Below are 16,196 nucleotides of genomic sequence, written 5' to 3' on the forward strand. Positions count from 1 at the left end.
CCTTTGCTTGCCTTCAGTGCCTTGAAGGCAGCGGTTCCTCTAGGAGAATGACTTTCTTTGAAGGACACAAGCCTCTTTTATGCATGAATGCAGCCTATCTAGATTAACCGAGTGCACTAATGTGGAGAGCTGTGGTCTGGTTCCTACAGTAATATTAAAAAGTCATACAGAGACTTCCTGGAAATAGACTTTCCCATCAGGTAGTATTTCTGTGGGCTGAGGAAATAAATTATTCCTGGCTGCATTTTTGTAGCTTGGAGGAAGGGGAGCTGACTTTGAAGCTTCAGGCACCGTATTTATGAAGATCTCAGCTAAAATGCTTGTCACTGCAAGGGATCTAATCTAAGGAAGAATACCGAAGGACTCTAGAATGGGTAGGAAGTGGCATACACTTCAAGAAGGGAATGTGGGTCCATGATCAGATAAGGTCTTTTTCAAGTTGCCGCCTCATCTTTTTGATAACTTTTTTTTTTTGGTCTTGTACAGGGCCTTGCAATGCTGGAAGGGTTGTCCAATAGTCACAGTAGGAATTTCAGTGAAGTTGGACTCTACAGGATGGGAAACAAGTGGGCATCAAAATACTTCTCATTCTATAAAACATCTTGCACAGCTGAAAATCATGCATATTTACAACTGCAAAATGGTTGCCACACCTGGTTGATCTATTTTCCTTGGGGCCAATATACCAAATACATTCTGTATCAAAGCAGAGAGTCATAAGATGGGAACAGAATCTAGGAATGAGAATAATCCCTTGACCTGAGCCAAAATTCATTAGGCACCAACCCACAGGGTGCATCTGGTTAGCCAGAGAGAAACAGGGTACTGGAGTACATGGGCATTTCTTATGTTTTCTCCAGCCCCTACAATGCAGGGGCAAGGTTGCTAAACACTAGCTTCTTTGTTTCTAGAACCAAACTCCAACCTAGTTTTTGGAATGACTTCTAAAAAAGCAAACGTAAAATTTTTAGTCAGAGTGGATCATCTATTCCATTTCCTGAAAGGCAATGCTGGTGCTTTTGAATCCAGTTGGTTTAAAAAATCATTTCTGACCAAGTTGCGTGGACAAACCATTGGAAGGCTGTGTATTGTAGTAGTTAGAGCAGTCCACTAGGAGCAAGATTTGAGTCCAGTAGCACAAGACCAACAGGGTATAAGCTTTCGAGCGTCAAACCTTCCTTTATCAAACAGAACTAGGAGCAAGTTCAACTCGCTATTCCCACCATGACACTAAGAGAGTGATCTTGCATCACGCACTCTCCTACTTCACCTCTCAAAGAGTTGTTTAGAGGATCAAATGGAAGAGGAACAATCTCTGTAAGCTTTCCTGAGCTCCTTGGAGAAAGGACAGGATAAAAAATATGGTAGATAGATACTAATAATCCAAACAGTTTTACTAACGCAAAACATTTTGCCATAATGTTCTCAGAAGGTCCCCCCTCACAAATACTGGAAGAAGATAACCTCTAAATCTGGAGGAAAGCAACAAAGCTTTCAAAGAATTTTATTTCCTTTCGTTCTCCTACAAACAGTCCACCAAAGGTCTTTAGGATACTAGGTGAAGTATCAGTCCGCATCAGTCTCCCCATGCTAATTTTTCTTGATGAGTTAATTACACCCTGCTTCTGTTCATGGGAGGGAATTCCACCGCTGTGCAGCTGACAGGCTAGGAATGGAAGATTCTGATTGCCTGTTGAGAATCTGCTGACAGCCTCGACCTTGAAGCGAACTTGTTACAGGCAACTAGGGAGACGTGTACGGAATGGGCCAGGCAGACTCCGACTTCTCTGCAATAACTTGGCAGGTTCATAATGATGCCACCGAAACAGCTACCCAGAGCTTGGTAAGGGGTGCAGGGGGTACGAGAGGAGTTGGAGCAGATAATTAAGCATCTGGCCTTCATCATGAATCAATTACTCACTCAGAGCCAGTCAGGATGATTTAAAACCTAATAAGATCACATTAAGAGTCACCCTGCAAAAGCCTGTGGAACAGAACCAATCTGGATCTCTTAATGAATCTGAGCACCCCTTGTGCACTGACAGGCACCTGTTCGGCAAGAAAACATTTGCCAAAACTCATCCACGTCACTTCCTTTCAACTGCAGGAGGTGCTGGCCTGTGGTTTCCATAATCAGCTAAACTTTAATGTCTAAAATAATCTTATTTCCAAGAGTTAATCCAAGCAAAAATCGAGTCAGATCATGCCCCAGGGTTAAATCTGGGTTTCTGATGAATGGCGGTGGGCTCTGGCTCTAAACATCCTTTCCTACGGCTTACCGTCAGTATATGTGACAGAGCAATGCTGGAATTAAGCTCTGGTAACAGACATGGACTGGCCACCTAAGTTAGCGGACAAGTTCCTGGTGGGAAGCTACCCTGGAAGAACTCTGACAGCCAGGAACAAGCTACAGTGGCTCTGCCAGTGCAGGAGGAGCCTCTTTGCTCAGGAGCAGCAGCAGCAGCAGTGATCAGTGCCATTTCATCAGTTCCCTGCTCTCATACCACCAGTGGAGGCAATGGGTGAGCCAATGACGGTAGTCAGCACTGCAGGCTGGGTCTGTGATGAGTGGCCCTTGAATTGTTGGCACTGCACAGTTATCACTGTTTGGCATATTCCTGGGACATTTAAACATCCCCTGACTGACAGAAATTAGAAGGTAGTTTGGGGGCTGTTTCCCTACTGAACGTATAAATGGTGTGTGTAAAGTGCTGTCAAGTTGCAACCAACTTAGGATGACCCCTTGTGGTTTTCAAGAAAAGAGATGTTCAGAGGTGGTTTGCCATTGCCTGCCTCTGCATAGCAACCCTGAACTTCCTTGGTGGTCTCCCATCCAAGTATTACCCAGGACCAACCCTGCTTAACTTCAGAGATCTACGGAGATCAGGCTAGCTTGGGACATCCAGGTCAGGGCAATATATAACCTAGATGTCCTCATTTCACTTGGTACTGTAGAACAGCTGGCAATGGCTGCTCGACTGGGAATTAGCGGCTGTTCCTTAGGAACCAAAAGGAAACGAGGAAACTTGAGGAGCCTGAGCTATATTTCACCTTCACTGGTGGGTGGGGCTCTGGCCTTGTATATAAAAGGTGTCCCTGGAGCTGGCTAAGCAGAACTCCAAGATAAGGGCCTGCAGGTCACTGCAGCAAACTCTGAATGGTTAAGAGCAAACAAATCTCCCCCCAAACAGCAAACAGAAAACCAAATAAAAAAATAAAACAAATATAAAACAAAGTAACTGAATTCGAGACTAACAAAATGGCATCTTTCATTTCTGGGGCAGAACACTGAACCACTGCAGCCAGTTAGGATTCCTTAATTTAGCCATGGGGAGGGATAAGCAAGGGACTGAAGGTGCATGAATGGGAAATGTAAGAACTTTCAAAGGACTTTCTTTAATGTTTATTAGCAAGTTCAGCCTAATCTTGTGAGAATTCTAGACAGGAATACTGAGATCATGGGAAGAGAGGGGGTGCAGTTCAGTTTGGTATTTGGATTAAAATACTTTCTTAAATTTGGTCTGGTAGAATGGACATGATTCTCTGGTGTGACATTGGTCTCCTTGCTTCACTTTGGTTCTGGGGAGTTTCCATTCCTGTGCTTCAGTTTGCTTCTGTTGGGCTAAGTTGCAACAGTGTCGCTTCAGTTTGATTTGGGTGGAATGGATGTGATTCTCTGGTGTGATGTTGGTCCTCTTGCTTCACTTTGAATCTGGGGAGATTCCATTCTTGTGTTACAGTTTGCTTCTGTTGGGCTTTCTCTGGGATGAGCTCAGCTTGCATTTGGCAGTGTGCCTTGGCCATGGCTACCTTGCTCCAGTTTGTTTCTGCAATGGGAATCAGCTTTGACTTTTCCCCCATAGGAAACAATGGAGTGGCTGGGGGCACATTCTTTGGGGGTCCACAGAACTGGCCCATAGGGCCCAATCTTCCTGAAACACAGGTGTCTTTAGAGAACAGTCAGAAGTAGGATCCCTGCAAATTGGGTGCAGTTTGAAAACACCACCCCTAGCCCCCTGGATAGCCCCCCGATAGTTTTTCCCATAAGGAATAATGGAGACTGGCTGGGGGTCCAATCTTCATGAAATGTGAGGGTCTTTAGAGGATAGTCTAAATGACCCTCCCCCAGCCCCCTGGATTGATTTTCTCATAGGAAACAATGGCTGGATTTTACCGAATGTCTCTAATATTCCTGAACTGAATCAGAGAATCAATCCAGTATTCAGGGAATTCTGGATTGGGGTGGTGGTGGTGGTCGGTATTTCTAGTAATGATTTAGTGAATTTTTGGGGGGGTGCTCACTCCTAGATAAGAGTGACAGTTTTTGAATATTTGTCTGATATTCCTGCTGCATGTATGGGTAATCTGAGATGTAATGGACTCTTTTTTCATACTGATCTCTTATTATACGGGCATTTATCTACTATTGTTTCTTGTATGGTGGCTCTTGAGGAAAAATGCACATTTTGGAAGAATCCCAACACTTCCTTTGAAATCCCTGGGGACCCTATTTTGGGTGGAAAGGCAGCATATAAATGTTTTAAATAAATAATATTTGTTTTACATTAAAAAGACCAAGTAAATCAGATCAGATATATGATGAGCAAGTCTAAGTGTGTTGTGAGAAGTTTGCCCAAACCTATCACTTACAACTCCGCTCATCATCATTACTTCCTTGTGTGCTGAAGGGCCAAGGTTCAATCCTTGGCGTCTCCTGGTAGCAAGGCTGGGAAATAACTTCTCTGCCTGTGATCCTCTGTCAAGTAATACTGGGCTGGATGGATCAATGAATTGACTCTCTATAAGCCAGCTTTATATAACCAGACCATTATGGAGAAAAGCTATAATGACAACTTGAGAACTCTCAATAAGCTGAATGCAAGCCTGTAGGTCTGATAATTGTGATTACTGTAGTGACATACATAGACTGAAGAATCTATGGACTCTAGGTCAATGGAAAACAGTAATTTCATACTACCTGAGGGAAATAAAGGTACAGCCCCTTGACTTTAGCCCCTTTCTGGGGTTCAGCTTGAATGGCAGTAGCTGCCAATGTCTATCTCAATACGAAACAAAGGCAGATAAATTCAGGAGGGGAGAATGAATGGAATATTTCTGGGAAATAGAAAAAATAGGGGGAAATACCCTTTAGCAATGGATAGCAATTTAGCAGACCTCTCAAAATGTGTGTGTATATAAAATTGCCAAGTTATATAGGAAAAGCAACTAAGAAGAAACAAAGGAGAGCCAATTATAACTAAGATGACCTGCCACGCAAATAGACTTTCACCATTAAATACCATTTATCCCATTTAATTAGTATCTTCTGGACACAATGGTCTGGACTCAAATGTCGCCTTTCTCCTTGGAACTTCTAATTATTGATACAACCTATGCTAATATGCCTCTCCCACTACTTTTTACAGCTTATGTGCCATTTAAAGCCACAAAGATTTTTAATTATCTATACGGTACTGTCAAAGATACCTTTAAGAATGTGTGACTCAATTTGTCTTAAGGTAGGGGGAGGAAAAGATCATTTTTAGCCATAATTTTATTTTTGTGAATGTTAAGCAGACCAGTCTATTGGAAACATCCATTTAAATGCAAATTTTGGTATTCCAAAGGGTGTGTGCGCATCTTGTGGCAGTGAAAAGATTACTGTGCCCCCAACACCCACATCAAGTCACATATAGGGATGAATGAATGTTCCTTTATAGTTGTATTATATGAATGCTCATGTTTTTTATCATCATTTTTGATTTTTTACTTTTCTCTGTTCGTTTTCAAGATTTGTCTGTATTGTGTACAGACACTGTATAGTTTTTGTATGCAATTTCGTATGCTATTTATATGTTCAATATACATTATTCAGACATAATATATTTACATAATGCTAATTTACAGATGTGCAAATAATGATAAAAATACCTGCATTTTACAGGAAACTTTTAGTGCCAGGAAACAAAATGGTGTGAAAAATAATGAATCACAAGTCTGATTTGTACAACAGAAATACAAAATCAGTTTGCCACAGGAGGGAGAAAAAATCTGAGATCCTGGCTAGTTGTTCCTCACAAAAGCCAGATAGCTGATGTACCTTTGAGTCCCGGAATATGTACAGAAAATACAAATTCAAGTCTTGCCAATGGCTCATCTCTTGCACACTTACCCAACATTCCCATCCCTAGCATAAAAGCATCCATGGTATATGGTAATCCTCGAGCCCTTCCTCTCGTCCCTGGTGGAAACATCACTTCTTTAGGTTGTGCTTTCTTACATTCCACCTATTAAGCAGAAACATGTACAAATGAGATGCAAATGAATTCATGTAAAATGTCAAATGCTGAATTGGTCTGGTTAAGTGGGAGGAGGGAGAATTATTTTTAGCATTTCTTTTCTGGAAAATGTGAACTTTAAAAAATAGGCCAGCAGGGTAAAATGATTTTCAAAGAGTATATTTAAGTTACGGGTACTTCCAAAAACAAAGTAGAATCCAGCTATGGAAGAGAGAATAAACTAGAGAACCCATGCAGCTAAAGAGCTGACGCTAGGACCCATCAGGCAGCCAGCCTGGGAGTTTCTGGCATCTCTGGACAGCTGCTTCTTTGCGCAAGAAGCATGTCACTGATGTTCTTTTGTTTTGCATGAGCCATGCTTCTTTCCATCCAGTAGCATGTCAGCTGCAGGAATATGTCATAGGGCAAGACTATGTCCTATGAAACTAAACACAATGGTAGCCATAATCTCTCCCACCCAGCCAGCAGCAACTGCAATTTCTTCCCTGGCACTGAGAGACCATCAGGATAAGCACTTTCCCCCACAAGATGGGTGTGAGTACAAAGGACATGCCTGTTCAACATAACGCCCCCCCCACCCCCCAAGCAGCAAAGTAGTAGCTGCCTACGGGCAAGGAGTTTAATTCAGCATAGGCATCGAAATGTTTTTCTGCAGGGATTGCTGTAAAAACTTATCAACAGAGGGTTCTTCATGCTAACCTTAATGCAACTTTTATCACATTACAAGTTTTTGACTCATAAGCTTTCAAGAGCATGTACCTCCAACCATAACCAAAAGAAAATGGCAGAGCACAGGGCTGAATTCAGAACTATTTCTACTTGCGTGGTATTGTGGGGGAGGCTGGGAGGGAAAGGCTTTTGGGGGGGGGGGGGACCCAGAGACTAGACTCGGAGGGGACGGGCCTCCTGGGTTCAGTTCCTCATTTTTGTATCTGGTTTCTCCTCAGATCCTATAACTTGATTCTCGAAAGCTTATGCTACAATAAAATTGGTTAGTCTTAAAGGTGCTACTGGACTCTTTTTGATTTTGCTACCACAGGCTAACACGGCTAACTCCTCTGCATCTATAAATCTTTTGTATTCTTCATTCTTGTCACTTCGAATGTGCTGACAATTAGGTGTGAATGGAAAAAAGTTGAAAAGCAACATTTTAAGTTTATTGCCACCAGCAAAACAGAGGGAGAAAGAAAGTATACCTAAATCTTTGTTTCCCTTTACCATGCTTCTTTTCTGTTAAGCCACCAGGATGGAACTATCAAAATATGTAATTATTACTTCTTACATATAGCTCAGGAGAAGTGCTATATGCAAAGGTGAATATAAACATTACATCAAACAACATGCTAGCTGATTGCTCCTTGAGGCATGGGGCAAGTAAGAGCCTGTCTGCCCACCCACGAAGGCCCCCCACTTCCAAATATATCAGGCAGGTAGATGCTATGTTGTGATGAGCATTACAGATCAAAACCAGCATGTCAAATGGAGCTTGGAAACATGTTGAATGCCAGCAGTGCAGTTGCTTTAGAAGTGGAATCGCTTGTGCATCACACCTCCCAACAACTGAGAGATGGGCCAACCTCATCTGGCACAATGTCCCCAGCAAATACACCCATTCCCATTTCATTGTAGTCCCTAAACCCAAAGGTGACAGAAGCTCAGTCATATATAGAATCCTCATCCTTTGACTCAAAATCTTCTTGGTTCACCAAATCCCACATTTATGAGGGTAGAAAATGGTATCTGCTTCAAACCCCAGTCCTTCCTTGATGGCTGAGAGTTTTCATTACAGTAAGATGTTCTTCCCTACAGAGAGAGTGCCAACCATTCATTCCAATGGAAGAAAGTTAAGGGGTACTTCTAAGGTGGAGGAAAAATGGTTCCCTACCCTGGAGGTTCAGCTCATAATGATCAAGATGGCTCCTTTTTGCCTGGCCCTGTATCTGTGAGACCCCATTTTGGTCACAATGGAGTGTGACAATATTGAGAATTAGCCTTTGTACATATAATTAAGATGCTGCTTCAGACAGGGCAATAAGGTCCAGCTTCACCAGGATTTTGAGCAAGGCACAGAGATCTGTTTTTGACTGCGTGCCTGACAGGAAGCACTGTGTGCACGAACTCTGCCACTGGAGTGAGGAAGGAAAGGTGGGCATTGTTCAGAGGTGCAAAACAGGTAATTACATGAGACAGAATGCAGGATAATCTTGCTAACTGGCTCCATTTCTAACAGTCCTACCGGTAACAGTCTATCCATTGTCTTAGAGGAACCGACCGGTGGTTCCTAGGCAACCCGATCAGCGGAAATTTCAGGTTTGCACAATTTTCATTTAGGTAACATAAAGGTTAACAAATTGAAACGAGAGTATTTTAAACAAAACCGCCCACCCTACCCCCATCCTGCATTGCCTCACAGCGTATCTTATTTATTCAGTCTGCAATATTTCTCAGAGCAATAATGCCTCTGTGCTGCCAACAAACTTGTCAAAATATTGGCTTCTCACAAACAGCTTTGCCAGAACCCTTGGCATGCTGGAAAGAAGCATCACTAAGCCCTACTTATGGCCACACCAAACAAACCTGTGGGTCAGGACTACTGCCCTTGGTGGGATGAGAGCAAACTGGGAGAGGAAGCCACTAGGGATAAGCCAGATGTGCAGTCTGGGTCCTGAGTTCGCCAAGCTCGCATAAAGTGCGGGCGTGCAGTCCTTTAAAGCACAGCCTGGGCAGGCAGGCAGCAGGTGGAAATGGAATCCTCTCCCCTGAACTCACCATCCTGAAAATGCTTTTTAAAAACTTGCTTTTCTCCTAACACAGCCCTAAGACCAGAAGTCAGCTCTGCCAGCAGAAAAAACAGCTAGCTTTCTAGTTTTAGATGACAGTTTGCAGGGGGAGGAATCAATTCCCCTCCTCCAGGTCATGTAGCTTTAAGTTATCCCACCCTCTACTTCACAGACAACTGGAAGGACATGGATTGGGCCTGTATGTTTCCACAGAATCAAATATAATCGCTTGAGTTTACCAAAGTGAATTCCTTCCCACACCTAACCCCGTAAATGTAAACCCTCATCACTTACAGAGCTTGGCGTGCTGCTTTCACGCTGGTTTCAGTAGGCCCAGCAGATCCTGAGTCCTTTGCACTCACAGCAGAACTCTCTACTGCCATTCAGTCATCCTGTTAAGTCATGCTTGTGGAGGGAACCTTTCAAGGCATTGTCACGTGACAACAAAGCGACATCCACGTCTGGTCCATCCTCACAACACTAGATGTACACCTGTAGACTGCACTTTAGCATCCAGCCCTGCCTGGCACCTGTTTCCATATTTTAATCTCTTATCTACTGTCCACTCCAGACAAAGATCCACAGATTCTATCTGGACTAAATTTTCCATCCATCCAAAGAACAGAACTTTCCTGCCTCCTCCCACTGCAGCCCACTGAACTCCACAAAATGCTGGTCATGGGGGATGGCGAGACCCTGAAGAATGACATAAAGGGAGGGTCTGCAGCGGAAACACAATTGGTGGACTTGTCAGTTTAGTCTGGATCCAACCCTATGGTTGGTTTATTAGTCAACAACTGGTGAATCTAGAATGGACCAGCAGGCAGCATCCTCAAACACACAGCCTGACCCAATGTGCATTCTTTGAAGCCACATGGCAGTTGTGGGGGACCTTACTCACCCAGGTTCCTGATTTGAATTGGGACCATAGCACTAGGGAAGGAGGGACGACAGCTTCCACATAGCTCATTTGCCCCATTGCAGGGCTCCATGTGTTCTAAATTCCGTATATACAGCTCCACAATGAGGCAAAAAGCACCCCCCCCCCCAAGCTGTATCAGCTTGAGGAAACCATGCAGAGGGGAGGGGGGAGCTCCTCCACTCCCAAACACCACAGTCCCAACCTCAACTGGGCCCTCAATTGGTGCTTGGATAAGCTCCCTGCAAGCTGTTATGAGGCTGTGCAGTCAGCAAGCTAGTTTGGGTAAACCCAGATATGAGTTATGTCCAAATCAGTGCTTTTTTTTCCTTCAAAAAAAGGAGCTGCTGGTACTCATGATGTTCACCCCCTCAGTCCGTCCCAATGCTGAAAAGGTGCTGTCCTGGAGCGTTTCCTCTGAAAAAAAGCCCTGGTCAGAATGCATCATGTTTCACACACAGCATTACTGGAGTAGAAAAGCTGCACAGCCGTATTGGTCCATGCAAAATCCAAAACCAAGAATGAAATAAACATCCTAATAACAGATTTCTCCTCAGTATTACTCTCGTTGGCAACCAGAATTTATGCCAGTGCTAGCAACTGCACCAGAAAGCTGGAATTGTTTGAGAAACTGGGGTGGCGGTGGTGGAATAGAACCTGATCAGGGGCAAAAACCTTCTTGTCTCAACAGTGATCAGACAGACACCCACCAACCCACCCTGTGAAATGTTATTACTGGGAGGATTGAGAGCCAAAAGAGAAGAGCCTCAACCAGAGACGACAAGACTAAGTCTGGCTCTAGTCCCAGTCCTAGAGCAGGACACGCCAAGAAAGCCATGAGCGAAACCCAACAGGGAAGGCTTCCAGCCTGAGCCCATGTCAGTGTTGGAAACCCCTCCCCTGCCCCGAAACAGTCCGTTTGGGCACCAGGGAAAAGGAGGCGAGCTCGGGGGAGGGGGGGGGTCACATGGACACCTCCATTATCCCCTCAGCACCACTTTCCCCTTGCTGTTGAAGGGAGTCTCTTCCGTCCCCATCTGCTCCACTGAGCCTCTTTTCTAGTCTCCACGCACAGTTCCTGCACCTGGTTAAATAATAAAGTTTGCTGTAGTAGAAACTGAAGGGTATACAAACATCTTGAGAAGTGATGAAAATAATGGAAGCGACAAGTAGGAAAAACTGAGGTCAAGGGGAGAAAAAAAAAGGCAAGCTGGAGGAAAAATCTGCTTCCTCCAAACGCCGGGGAGATTGTCCTCCGTCATTTAGAATGACAGGCAAGAAACATCAAATATCACCAGAGGTAAAAGAAGCGAACAGTACCTCTTTGTTTTCTATGTCTTCCCCTGGAAACAGGAGAGCCAATCACAATGATGCCTAAACACAGAACAGTTTGGCAGCACATTTTGTTTGCCACGCTTTTGGGCAAATGTACTGATCAGCACCATCTTGTAAGAGGAGAAAACAACAGTGGCTCCCTTGTTCATTCTCAATCACATAAGCATATAAATTAGGGATTTAAATGTCCTATGAAACTGTTTCACTTGCAATTTTACCTCTGGATTTACTTTTAATGGTTTGGAACTTTATTTCTAATCACCACAAGAAAATTTCCTGTCAGACTGGGTGGCATTTGTTGTAAATATCCCACTACTACCACCACTTTGTGATGCATTGAAATGGCAGAAGAGGGAAGTAAAATTTTTCTATAGGAAACCCCCCACTCAGTCCAGTGCCCCTGTGATGCTCATGATGCTCGCTTGCATTGATTTGGGGATTAACACCACACTTCCCTGCCACACCACCAAGTACACCTGTGAAACAGGCCAAAGACCTGTGAAACAGGCCTAAGTACTGGACTGCAAGCACTTGGCATTGTGTGCTACGCTAGGCCACCACATTAAACAGTCCTCTCCCCCCTGACGTGAGTGGAGACAGAGCAAGATTCCCGTCCTACCTCAGGAACCTCTAAACTCTCTCGGACTCAAGTGCCTGTGAAGCAGCTATTTTTTAATTCTGCTCCTCTCCTTCTCTCTGCCAACGCCCCAAGGCCCCTGATTGGCTGTTGCTGGCTGTCTCTCCAGACGACCAGGACACAAAGGGGATCGACAGATAAGAAAAAGGAGAGGCTTGGCTCTTTCTGTCACACGCCTCCCCCTTCAACAACTCATCGTATCTCCTGGTCTCATCAGGAGATGGGGGGGGGGTCCCCGTTACACACCTTATCTGAAGGACATCATCGCACCGGCCGTGAAAGTGTTCCTGTGGGAGTGCTGCACTCCCACAGAGCTGGCAGAGCCATATTTTGGGTTGCCAGCACCCGGGGCAATACAAGTCCGGCAGCACCCCTGTTCCCACACACTCGCTCCCATGCACGCGCTCCCAGGAGTGCGTGATGATGTCACTTCTGTGACATCATCATGCGGGGTGCCCACAGGAGTGTGCCTGCCATTCTGACTGCTGCAGATCTCCCAGCCCAGCTGCGCAGCTGCCTGTGCTGCCGCTGGAGGGACGGGAGTGCACGGTAAGCCGGCCACCCGGTCAGCGCAGCAGATGCCCAGCATGGTGCGGGCAGCCTCCCAGCCCTCCCACGCAGCCGCCTGCACTGCTGGCGGAGAGCCGGGACTGCGCGCTCCAAGCCAGCAGCTGCTCCGGCACCCTCTGTTTGCCGACGCTCAGGGCAAGCAACCCCCCTACCCCCCCAGATCTGGCCACACACACACACACACACACACACTGCCCAAAGTACATGCTGGTGGCAGGCAATCTTTGGGTGGTATGCAACCTCCTGCTGATTGTCTGTGGGCATGGGGGCAAATTACTGGAAGTTTGCCCACCACTATCGGGCACCTGAGAACCCAAAGGGAGTCTTAAAATAAGTATTTTCTGAACAATAAGCAGTACTTGCCATGATCGCCCTCCGATCAGCATCTGACCAGCTCTCCAACCAGCTCTGGAGAGCTCAGAGGAACAGACTGAGGAGCCAGGGACAGGGAACCAGCAGGACCTGTGGGGGTTAGGGAGGACCTGATGCTGCAAAGGCATCTGCTGACCATACCCCAGCAACACCAAAGGCCGCCCTGCCAAAGCCTGCGAGCCCCTGCTGCTGGCCCGAGATATAATCTCTAGGCTGCCAGGCAGGACACGAACCCAGGCCCACAGCCTACCAAGACCTCTTCCGCACTGCAGGAACGGTGGCACTGTAGGACCCAGGCTGAAGTGGCACAGAGAAGGTGATGTGCCAGGCTGTGCACTACCTCCCTGTAGATCCAGAGCAGAACACTGAGAGTGGTAATTCCTTGCAGGATCTAGCTCAGCCTCAAGAGTCTCAGCACCTGCTAGTAGATGCAGCTGAACTAGATCACCACTTAGCTTATTTAGGTTGGGGTTTGAGAAGGCTGCGTTGCTGAACCAACTGGTCCACTAGGTGCAAGCCCTGCGCTCCAAGCTCTGAGCCCCCAGCATAGGCCCATGGCAGCTTGGCACTCCTGAGCCTAGTCAGCCAAACCAGGCCGTACTCCCAGAGAGTTCAGCCCAGCTAAGCCTGCAGGGAGCAGGACAGCACTTCAAGTACATACAAATTTTTTAACAACGAGCCATATTGGTGGTGGAGAATGCCCTCAAGTCACAGTTCACTTATGGCGACCCTTGGTGGAGCAAAGAGACTATCAGAGGTGGTTTGCCATTGCCTGCCTCTGCAGCCCTGGTCTTCGATGGAGGTCTCCCATCCAGTTACTAACCAAGGCTGAGCCTACTTAGCTTCTGAGATCTGATGGGATTGGGCTCACCTGGGCTATCCAGGTCAGAGCCAAAACTGCCCATACAAGTACATATAAAACAAACCTTGAATCCAGGAGCACCTTAAAGGCCAGCAAAATTTTCCAGTGGAAAGTTTTCATGAGTCAAAGCTCACTTTATATATATTTATATATATATAAAAGTTACGCAATAAAATAAACACTAACATTTCCTGAAAAGAAAACCAAGTTAAACGCTATATACATTTATCCCAGCCTATTTACAATCATTTACACATTACCTAAAGCTTACACTCTCTTGGACAGTGCATCATCTACCACTAATAATATTGTACTTTACAAGATGCTAGAATGTTTAGATCTAGAATTAATCTAGAATAAAATTTCTTTTAACTGGCATTACCTGTGTGATTGAACATACCCATGCAAGAGTGGCAATTAAACTAAACCACCATGCCTAGTGAGTTAGTTTAATTTGGGCTGTTTCCATATATCTCAGCATAGCATACGGACCGAGAGCGTCTTCCTGGCACGATTTCTGACACATCAGAAATTGTGCCAGGAAGACGCTCTCAGTCTGTGAATTTATAATAACATTTGATTTATATACCGCCCTTCAGGATGACTTAATGCCCACTCAGAGCAGTTTACAAAGTACGTAATTATTATCCCCACAACAATCATCCTGTGAGGTGAGTGGGGCTGAGAGAGCTCCTAGAAGCTGTGACTAGCCCAAGGTCACCCAGCTGGCTTCAAGTGGAGGAAGGGGGAATCAAACCCGGTTCTCCAGATTAGAGTCCCACGCTCTTAACCACTACACCAAACTGGTTTAGCACTATGTTGGGATGTGTGGAAACAGCCTTGGTCTGACCTCTGTCTGCCAAAGTTGCAGTAAACTATCTTAAAATACAAAATTTGACCTGAAAGCATTTAAGTACATTTATCAGTCCACAACAGTCAGATCACCAGGGTACAAAAGGAACTGGCAGATAAGAAAAGAGATGGACTTGGCTCTGTCCGTTACACTTGCCCATGAGCCACTCACAAGCAATGCCACAGAGCAACTTAAGTTCCAAGGAAGGGGACGCGGCGTCCAAGCAGACCAATTCCTCTTAAAGTGCGGGCACGGAAAATCAAACCAATGTGCACTTAGAGAATCCACATGTTCCTTTTTATTTCAACTTTGTTCTTCTTATTTCCAGAGTTATACATTTAATCCATACTCTATCATGCAGTATAATTATCCCGCCGTGTTGCCCCAACTGGAGCTCCTGGTGGGAGATTGGCAACGGGTTTGCAAGCCTTGGTTTTTTCCGTTTCGCTTCTTCACGGCCTTTCAAACTGCTAGTTGTGGCTACTTGTTATGTTCTACTCCAAAGTTTTTCTTTCGCCTTAGTCTCAGACCAACTTAAACCAGGGCAACTATACCCACTGAACGCAGACTACTGCCCAAACTCTGCAGCCTACCAGATGCTCGCGTCATGCATTCGGTCTCAACTGCAGCTTAGAAAGAGGCTATCAAGAGTTTAACGTGGGTTTGAAAAAGAAAAAGAAAAAAAAAGAAAAAAAAAGATATCTAAAGTTTATAAGGTCCTGTTAAGATGGTACACAGAAGATGAAACAGTTAAAGTGCAAATGGTGAAATGGGCCATAAATTGTAACAGAGACATAACAATGGAGGCGTGGGAACACTTGTGGAAGAACACCTTAAAGATATCAACATGCACCAATATTAAAGAAAATGTATATAAGATGATGTACAGATGGTACTTGACACCGAAGAAAATAGCATACGGAAATAATCAAATGTCTGATAAATGTTGGAAATGTAAGAAACATGAAGGTTTATTTTATCATATGTGGTGGACTTGTGATGTTGCAAGGCAGTTCTGGAAGGATATTATAGAAGCTATGTCTCAAATTCTACAAATCCAAATAAATAAAAATCCAGAACTGCTTTTGCTGGACTTGAACTTAGACGGAATTATTCCTCAAGACAGAACATTAGTATTTTACATGACAACGGCAGCAAGAATATTGTATGCTCAAGTGTGGAAGACACAAGAAGTGTCATCTGTAGAGAATTGGATACAAAAATTACTACATATGTCTGAAATGGACAAATTAACAAGGAAGCTAAGAGAACAAAATCCAGAAGAATTTTTTAAAGACTGGGGGAAATTGAAACAGCATATAGAAAAAAAGTGGGACGTAAAAGGGGAGATGTGGGCATTAGATAATTTTTAGTTTTTGATTAAGGGAGGAGTTAGTGATCATTACAAGGGGGAAATATGGACAATGATGTGAAATAGTAACTGAGTTAAGAGAACAATTTATTTGCTAAATAGCCAAATAATATTAAGCAGAGTAGTTAGATATTGGGTTGGAAAGCTGTTGGAAGTCTATAGTAGAAAGGGGGGAGGGAAAGGGTGGGGGAATAGAT

General features: G+C 44.7%; 1 protein-coding gene across 8 annotated transcripts in view; it reads right to left on the reverse strand.

Annotated features, from left to right (window-relative positions):
- MSI2 (musashi RNA binding protein 2) overlaps positions 1-16,196 on the reverse strand; it is a 568,931-nt gene that overhangs the window by 123,868 nt on the left and 428,867 nt on the right. For all 8 annotated transcript variants that reach the window (XM_055001131.1, XM_055001129.1, XM_055001127.1 and 5 more), the window contains exon 9: positions 6,173-6,287. In XM_055001131.1, coding sequence (XP_054857106.1) covers positions 6,173-6,287 — 115 coding nt within the window. The remainder of the gene's footprint in view (positions 1-6,172; positions 6,288-16,196) is intronic.

Source organism: Eublepharis macularius, chromosome 17 (genome assembly GCF_028583425.1).
Source record: "Eublepharis macularius isolate TG4126 chromosome 17, MPM_Emac_v1.0, whole genome shotgun sequence".
Lineage (NCBI taxonomy): Eukaryota > Metazoa > Chordata > Lepidosauria > Squamata > Eublepharidae > Eublepharis > Eublepharis macularius.